Below are 8,921 nucleotides of genomic sequence, written 5' to 3' on the forward strand. Positions count from 1 at the left end.
TGGTGGAATGATCTTCCCAACCCTATCCGGAATGCTGAATCCCTGACAATATTCAAGCAACAGCTGAAAACTCATCTCTTTAAACGCAACTTGACTTCATCTAAAAAAAAAAAACTTTTTCTTTCTCTTTATTTATTCCTTGCCTTTTCTAGCTTGTACTTATTTGAACAATGCCTAAAACTTTCATTTCAAGCACTTCCTGTGTCTGTTTGCCTCTTTAAGAAGAATCGCTTTATGTATTCCCCAATTGTAAGTTGCTTTGAATAAAAGCGTCAGCAAAATGATTAAATGTAAATGTAAAATGTAAAATACAATCATAAAGTCAAAACTTTATTGGCATAATTGTCAGGTGTTTATTTACAAAGTATATGGTAGGCTAGCAAATGCTAGCATAATTATACAAAACGTTAACTAGCAATACAGAAATTGAAAGGGCAAATAAGCATATATATAACAATAAATATAAAAATATAGCCCTAATAAGTTAATGTAACAATAATACAAATAATAAGTTAAATGTTTAATGTTCATAAAAATGTTTTATCTATTTTTGATAATCCGGGGTTGCTATGGTCACGCAGGTTTGTTTACGCATTAAACTCGTGGCCACGAGAAATGGATGTTGTTCAATACAGAAATTGAAAGGGCAAATAAGCATATATATAACAATAAATATAAAAATATAGCCCTAATAAGTTAATGTAATAATAATAATATTATACAAATATTAAATTAAATGTTTAATGTTAATAAAAATGTTTATCCATTTTACTGCACTGTACTTACACACAGGTGAATAAAAAACATGTTGTAAAAAATATATATTCAAATAAAGATTAAATTAAAATGTATTGTGTTTTAACATGAATTTATATTTAATTTAGTGATTTGATTACTCTGCTTACCACTAGAGGGAGCCTGAGTATCACTAGTGCTACTCGTACCACACTTTGAGAACCACTGCTTTAAATCAGTTTATTGTATAAAGCGCTATATAAATGAATGTGACGAGACTGGAGTGCCGATTGCAGAGCTGGTGCAAATTTATCCACATCACCATGATCACATGCAACTCAACAGCCTTCGTGACTGACATTTCACAGCAAGACATTTAAATAACAGCAAAAAACAGCTAGCAGCTAACATTCAATTAACATTTCTATGTCAGATGCAGGCTATGGTAGGACTTACCTGCTTTCGATTTCCGAAGTGCCGTCTTGTGTGTAGATCCAGCTACATGACTTGAAAGAGCCGCTTCTCCCATCCTATCCACTTTGATAGATTTACAACAGGCTCTGCACCTGGCCAAGTGATGGTCCTTTGGGTCTCTGGCAAGCCATTCTTTGTAATCTTCTTTGGTGAGCCAAATATCTTGAAACTTGCATTTTCCAGGCATCACGTTTCAGCGGTTTAGCCTATTTTTGCAGTGTTTCACTGTGTGTCTGAAACGTTGAGGTACCATCACAGTAGTTTTGCGCGCGTGTGAATGTCATGGCAATGTACAACACAAAGTACACTTAACGTAACGCGCAAATGCGTGTAACTAACGTAAATCAAGCAAGCTAGTATGCATAGGCCACGAAGTGTTGGCGAAAAAACACATTAGCGGAGGGAATAATATGGAATCCAGATACATGTTTTCCACGCATGTATCTGGATTTATAAAAAACAAACTTGGCATAAATAAGTGTGCACTGTACGGATGCTATTGACTCCGTACACACTCTTTTTCACAAACGCAACGTTTATACACAAGGCCCCTGGTCTGAGGTCTGAATGTTAAAAAGTGCTCTACTGCTTTATTTCAAGCATCTAATTTAGCTTTAGAGGTCTCATATAATAAGCTTACCTGTGTCCAAGGTCAAAAAAACACTTTAGTTTTCTCATAATACATATAGCATCAGTGTGTGAAACTATTCGTTTAAGGATTCAATCTCTCTAAACCCTGCTTTCTGAGTCTCTGCTCTGTTCTGATTGGTCAGATGTCTCAGTCCGTTGTCGGTTCTACCGTTGTTTGAGAGTTGGTCAAACTACACATTGTTCACAAACAGCCAATGAAAACCAGAGGCTGGGCTTTTGTTACAAACCTACACAGGTTCATGCAAGAAGTAAGTCTGGGATTACTGATGACTCGTTTATTTCGTTTGAGAGACAGTCTTTTAATTTGTCCTGCACTTTCATCTTTTTACATTGATATACAGCTATATTACACACTACATGAAAGGTCATACCTGAGAAAGCATAAAAGGGGCACTTTAATAACTAGATGAATGATTGTGCTATATGAGACAATATGCAATGCAAGCAGCAGAGCAAATTAGTGTGTGCAAAACATTACATGCATGTCATCAGAGGAGGGTAACTGGTGGCTTTGAAATGAAAGAGGCATGAATTTATCATTTTTCAGGGATAAATAACAGATATAAGCTTATCAGTGATTAAAATGAGTATTCTTTTTTTTTTTTTACCTATGTGGCTGCTACTGCAACATTTAGCCAAGTCTAGTGTAATTTGTTCAATTCTACAGAAAGCAGCAGACATGTGACAAAAGAGAAATGTGTAAGAGTTCACCTTTGCAAGGCGGCCTGATAGCACTGGCTCCTGAAGGCATCTGCTCATCTGATGATGGTTTGCTTCTCTTGGGTGCTGGAGACATATTCCTCTCGGTAGGAGGAAGTGCCACCTCGGCTGAAGGTTCTATGGGAAATAATCAAAGACATGAGAAAGTAAAAAAATAAATAAAAATGTACTATAAAATGCTGACAATTCACAAGTGATGTGTGTTTTTGTCACACTAATGATTTTAAATAATTAGTACATATGCAGTAAGTGCAAGTAACTCTAAAGTGTGCAGTTGTTTTAATCATTGCAAGTATAGTTGAACTACATCTACATCTACATCTACATATGTCTTTGCAATTAACATTGTATAAAAATAAGCTCAAAAACTCTCTAAACGGAGTACTTACTTTTATTTCAGTCATAATGGAATCATCTGACAATTCGTTTTGTGCCTCAACCCATCCAACGTGAGAAGAGAGTGGATCAGCTAGCATTACACAACAATTTTAAGTTCCCTATCGATACTTCACTCGTACTGCGTCTTGCTAGACGCTAAGGGAAAAAGTCATTTTTTCTCCTGAACTGAAGCCTTTTTCAATCACACAGTGAAACGGCACGGCCATTGGCACATGTTTTAACCTGTTAACCTGCACCCCCAATTTTGCGACTCACAGTTGAAAATGACCTACCTAACTTAAAATGGTAACAGTTCCTGAAAAAAGTGTGCTACACACACAATTTAGGTCTCTTTGGAAAGAAGACCCTTTGGGCTTTACTATCCATCATGCAGAGTTGATAATGCTCAAAAAGATAAAAAGTTATAGACACTGAAGTGCCTTGAAAAAAATTGTACCACACTGAATATTTTTTTTATTTCATATAAAAATACATGAAATAAGTGCTGGAGCAATCCAGAAAAGTAATGGGTTGAACGTCACATGTCTCATGAGTTTCTGTTTCAAATCTGAAGAAGATACAATGAAAAATGAGACTCCTGCAGCCATTTTTCTGAGACTATGTCTAGTCGCAGTGGAACGATTCTGCCCACCTTCAGCAACGCACAGCAGTCATCCAGTTCCCCTGCCGCCATCTGGCGAGATATAAGAGCAAATTTCACGGTGTTGTTTCAAATGCCACCCCATTACTGCAGTACGTGCAGGACTCCCCATCGTGAGTGTGTTTCCTGCCTGGGGAAATCCCACGTGGAATCCACACTCACCGAGACGAATTGCTCCCACTGCGAGAGCACGAGTCTCGCCTCTCTGCTCTCGCAGATAGCTTTCTTTTCTGAAAGCGACTCCGCCCCTCGGGCCTCCCGTTTTCTTCTTCCAAGGACCCTGTGAGGGAAAAACAGCAGGGCAGAGGATCTCAGTGCTCGGATGCGAGCAAGCTTACATCGGCTCAGGTACCTTGCGTACCTCGCTCTCTCCACACTGAGAGGCTTCCCCCGTTCTCACCCAGCCTGACCAGCGTCCCTCTGCTAGCGCGAGTGATCTGGTCTCGTTCAGTGGGAGTGACAATGAGCTGCTGGATAACAGCATGTCATTAGCAGCTTTGGACACGGAGGAGCTGTCGGGCATGATCGCTGACCCCGCCTCTCTGCCACCATCCGAGCCCAGCAACGTTAAGCCCGGGATGGATGCCGAATTACTCTGTGTCCTCTCGAAAGCCGTTGAGGAGCTGGGTTTGGAGTGGTCTCCACCAGAAGCACCCCCCCACAGCTGTCTGGACAAGTGTTTCCTGCGCAAGTCTGCGCCGACTCAGTAGCCCACGAAGCCTGCATCTGCGTCTGCGTCTGCCACCGCCACCCAGCCAGCCAAACCTGAGCCTCAATGACGTTCTAGCTCAGCCAAGCGCTACCCGCTTCCAAAGTGCCAGGGACCCCGGCCTAACCTAGCGCTTAGTGTTCTCTGCCTGCTGCTCAAACCGCGGTGAGGACCTGCTCACCTGTGAAGTATCGGTGATACTGTCATTCCTGCAGGAGCTGTTGGATAAGGGACGCTCCCCATCCACGCTCAAGGTCTATGTGCCAATGATAACGGCTTCTCATGCCCCTATAGCGGGCCAATCGGTGGGCAGGAACAACCTTGTTGTTTGTTTTCTGAGGGGAGCCAGGAGGCTAAATCCGCACCGACCTCTCACTATCCCTACGTGGGACCTGCCCACTGTTCTGAGGGCCCTGAGGGGTCCTCCCTTCGAGCCGTTGCAGTCTGTCAACCTTCGGTCCCTGTTGTTTAAATCCACTCTGCTACTAGCGTTAGCATCAGTCAAGCGAGTGGGGGACTTGCAGGCACTCTTTTTTGGGTTTCCGCCCAGTTTAGGCAGTCGGAATAGCTCTTTGTGGACTTTCTAAGTGGATAATTGGCACTATTCAGGCTAGCCTACTCTTCCATGGACCTACAATGCCCCATTGAAGTACGAGCCCACTCAACTAGAAGCATTGCCTCTTCGTGGGCGTGGTCTGGCGGCGTGGCCATTGCAGGAATTTGTACGGCAGCCGGCTGGGCCTCACCATCCACTTTTGCTAGGTTCTATAACCTGGATGTCCCTGCCTTGCAGGCAAGTGTTCTTTCTGCTTAACTGGCGCGCAGTTCGCTCTGAGTGAGTTTGGATGTAATATGTCCAGACCTATCAGAGAACTTACTTGTGCGCTCTCGGCCCCCATAGGTGCTGAAGCTGTGCAAGTCTTCTGGAACGAGCACTCGGCCGGGTGAGGCCTTCATGAGGCTTAGCCCGTTAGCCTGGAAGGATTTATTGTTCTTGTTCTCATGGCCCAGAGGTGCCTAGGTCAAGGATTACCATTGTCGCTCCTCTGCCACGGCACGGCGTGATTGTACTGTTCACATAGTGTCTAGCAAGACGCAGTATGAGTGAAGTATCGATAGGTAACATACTCGGTTACAAACGTAACATTGATTCCCTGAGATACGGGAACGAGTACTGCATTGCTAGCCATGCAGCTGCACGTCTCAGTCGTCGCTTCAGTCAAAGTAACCTGAATCCAATGGCGAAGCGGCTGCTTGTATAGCCAGATGACTCCACCCATTCTGGCATACTTTGGCGGGTTTCGCGGCCATAGGTTTGTGCAGCACAGCTGCCGAGCCATTGGTTAATTTTTAAAACATACTGCACGAACCAATGGCCGTGCAGTTTCACTGTGTGATTGAAAAAGGCTTCAGTTCAAGAGAAAAAAGGACTTTTTCCCTTAGAGTCTAGCAAAACGCAGTACTCGTTCCCGTATCTCAGGGAACAGAGGTTACGTCATTTTATAGTATCAAGTTCCTCAAAAAATCTTTACTGTAAAACACATTGAAGAATATCTTGGAGGCATTTGATTCGTTACACAAGTAGTTTTGACAAAAAATAAGCTTGTTCAGTGCACTGAAGCATCTTCTTTAGTGTTGGAACAATGTTTTTGCCCGTCAGGTCTTCACAAGTCACTTGACTGAAAACTATTCATAACTGCAAAATGTAATCGTGTATTTTGACAGTAATACAAACCATCAACAGTAGATGAACAGTGTCCTTCTTGTATGCTCCCGTCTTCCTCATCACAGTCAATAACATTTTCTTCCTCACAGTCAATAACTTTTTCTGTGGAAGTTCAAAGTACATCTTTACAGTGGTATATAATGGCTCGGTAACACATGGTATATGAATAGGTTTTTTTTTTTAATCTAATAAAATAACACACCATTAGGAGTTATCCCAATTTCATTCAAGTTCTTTCCATGGAACTCGGCTAATCTTCCTTGCTCAAGAGCCATTAAAGCTTTGCTGATCTTGGCAAGTTGCAGGGTCTTCTCAGGGAGTCGATAGACCTCATGATGGATTCTTATGTCGTGCCCAAGAAAGTTTGCCAGCTGGTTCATCTCGGTGTCTGTCATGTTCAGCACTGTTGAAAGGGTTGCAGCATGCTTTTGCAGCCTGGTAGATGTCAGAGACTCAGGACACTTTGCACCACACACCTTTGCAAAGACACGAAGGCAGTCTGACCCTCGGAAATGTGTCATGGCGTCTGGTCTAGCAAACATATAGGCATTGACTTTTAAAACCCCACAAGCCTCTCTCTGCTTAACAAGGAGTTCTAAGGAACACAGCATTTTTGGAGTCAGAAGAATTGGAACAGGTCGACCATGCTTTCCCCTGATGATAAGCCTTGTGAAGTGTCTGCAGAGTTTCTTCTCCACTTCGGAGAGTGCCCAGTCCACATCCTCATGCGGATCAAAAGTGTCTCTTGATAAAAACGCAGACAAAGGCATGCTCGCCACCTCTCCTTCTCTCCGCCGGTTAAAGAGAATTATCTGGGCTAGACACGCCTTGGCCAGCTCCATCCAGGCTTTAGTAGAGGAACTTTCAGAGAGCAGGTTGAACCACTCGTCTTGCACTTGACTGAGAAAAGTATGCAATTTTTGTACATCTTCAGTAAAGGGCATGAGAGTGGGCACATTGCACTTTGCTTCCCTGATATTCCTCAACGCTGTAGCCGAGATCATCTCATTCCACTTATTCGCATGGACTTCTTGAAACTCACTGGCATTCATCACAAGCTGTTTGTCGTTGGAGATTAAGCCCTGGGCCTTTAAGAGTTTGCTTACTTTAACCAGGGAATTCCCAAGCTTATTTGCAAGTGATGGAATCATGAATTTGTCAGTTTCACTGTCATACCCACATGTACACTTGACAGCTTTGACAGTCTCCATGTACTTCTTTGGATTTACACAATCTTCCAGTGTTTTTAAGGAGGTGACTCTCCTGGCATTGTGAATCAACCTTCCCAATTCTCGCATCTTCTCCCGCGCACATTTATCCTTATCTGATAGCCCACCTTTGTTCAACAAGTGCTGCCCAATTTCAGTAATTGCTCTGTCATTTATTATTATATCTGTGATTGGGTCAGGATTCATGGCACTGATTACTCCCCACAGTTGTTTGGTCATGTTTGAAGGCACAGGCCCAGTGTAGGTACACATGGACTGAACATGTTTTTTTCCTGGTTTGGGGGCGACTGATTGTGGTTGAAGTCTACAAGTACGCATATGTCTCCACAGGACCTTTCTTGAAAAAAGTCCTTGACAGTATGCACAATGCATGAAATCTTCTCCCTGCACTTTTTTACGTGGTCGTTTAAATGCCACTAGTTCACCCTTTCCTGACTCCATAACAGCAGCATTGTGAGCATAGTTTCCTCTGTTGCGAATATAATCAAGCTGATTTTTTCTCTCCTTTGAACCCTTTGGAAAGCTTAGAGCTCTAGCCACATCAGACTTATTTTCATGTGAACTTTCTAGATGCCTTGCCATCTTAGCATAAGGTTTAGTGCAATACAAGCAGTAATGTCTCTTGTTGTACACTCTAGCACCATCTCTCTTTTGGTATGCACTAACAACTACGCCGTCCATTGTGTTCTGACTTGAACTGGGTTCTTCTCCTGTTCCAGATGCTTCAGATGTAAGGCCATGCATTTTGTCTGATGTTGTTGTGTCATAGTCAGGGGAACTCACTGAGCCAGATTCATCAAGATCCAGTTCATCAAGAAGCTGACGTTTTGTCTGGTTTAGTGTAAGGCTAACATCACCGTCACTTTCAGAAGCTGTATCTGGAACGTAATCATCTGAACTCTCTGGTGTAGAATCAAAGAGCTCATCAGCATCTTCAAGATTTGTGTCTTTCATCTAAAAAAAGAAGAAGTAGAAGAAATAGGTAGAACTGCTGCAATTAATTGATCAATAGATTAACAGAGATACAGTAAATTGGCAACTATTGTCAAAATCAAATTAACTATTTTTCCCCTCAATTTTACAAGTTGCATGTAATGATTTGCTGCTTCTTATTGTGTTATAATAAGGTTCTCAGTGAAATAAAGTTTTGGGCAGTTGATCTGACAAAAAAAAAATATCTAATTACATAAGTTTGGTCTTTAAGTAAAATACAATTCAATTATTCTCTGATATGTTGCAGTCAAAATATCACATAAGAATATAGTAATATTACATAAATAATTTTAAACCATTCACTAAGTTATTGATGATGAGAATAAATGTAGATGGCAGCTCCAAGCAAAATCCCTGATCAATAAAAAAAAATGTTTTCATCAGATCATCAAATCTCATTTTCATTTTGGCACTGTGTCACAATCTGTAAACAAAAAGGATTAACATTATTAAGTTGGCTTGAAAAACCAACTTACTGAAATCCTATTTAAACTTCTTCATCTTCTGAGACCAAATTTTAAAGTGTATCTCCTCCTAGGCTTTTAAAGCTATAACCACCAAACTCGGCCCAAACTTTAGACTGGTCTGACTCGGGTTGCTATATATTTTCTAACTGATCGGACTTACGGTTTTCCTAAAAATGAC

At 41.7% G+C, this 8,921-nt stretch overlaps 2 protein-coding genes across 2 annotated transcripts in view; both read right to left on the reverse strand.

Moving 5' to 3' along the window:
- Positions 1-4,142, reverse strand: part of LOC107575027 (uncharacterized) — a 19,436-nt gene extending 15,294 nt beyond the window's left edge. Inside the window, exons 1-3 of the mRNA XM_016261435.1 lie at positions 3,972-4,142; positions 3,782-3,899; positions 2,572-2,697 (exon numbers count right to left, since the gene is read on the reverse strand). Of these exons, the coding sequence (XP_016116921.1) occupies positions 2,572-2,697; positions 3,782-3,899; positions 3,972-4,142 (415 nt within the window). The remainder of the gene's footprint in view (positions 1-2,571; positions 2,698-3,781; positions 3,900-3,971) is intronic.
- Positions 4,143-4,322: 180 nt separating this feature from the next.
- Positions 4,323-8,349, reverse strand: LOC107575028 (uncharacterized). The gene is made up of 3 exons (XM_016261436.1): positions 6,257-8,349; positions 6,064-6,156; positions 4,323-4,384 (listed from the first exon to the last, which is right to left on the reverse strand). Exons 1-3 carry the CDS (start codon positions 8,235-8,237, stop codon positions 4,323-4,325), a joined length of 2,136 nt encoding a protein of 711 aa, XP_016116922.1. The 5' UTR covers positions 8,238-8,349.
- Between the last annotated feature and the right edge of the window lie 572 nt (positions 8,350-8,921).

Source organism: Sinocyclocheilus grahami, unplaced genomic scaffold, assembly GCF_001515645.1.
Source record: "Sinocyclocheilus grahami isolate Dianchi unplaced genomic scaffold, SAMN03320097.WGS_v1.1 scaffold2438.1, whole genome shotgun sequence".
Taxonomy (NCBI): domain Eukaryota; kingdom Metazoa; phylum Chordata; class Actinopteri; order Cypriniformes; family Cyprinidae; genus Sinocyclocheilus; species Sinocyclocheilus grahami.

Excerpts from the sequence above, each read along its gene's own strand:
- LOC107575028 (XM_016261436.1), bottom strand. The coding sequence starts at position 8,237 with ATGAAAGACACAAATCTTGAAGATGCTGATGAGCTCTTTGATTCTACA. Across the intron at positions 6,157-6,256 it reads AATTGGGATAACTCCTAATG|AAAAAGTTATTGACTGTGAG; the intron begins GTGTGTTATTTT and ends GAACTTCCACAG. Across the intron at positions 4,385-6,063 it reads CTGTTCATCTACTGTTGATG|GTTTGGCTGGCTGGGTGGCG; the intron begins GTTTGTATTACT and ends ATTGAGGCTCAG.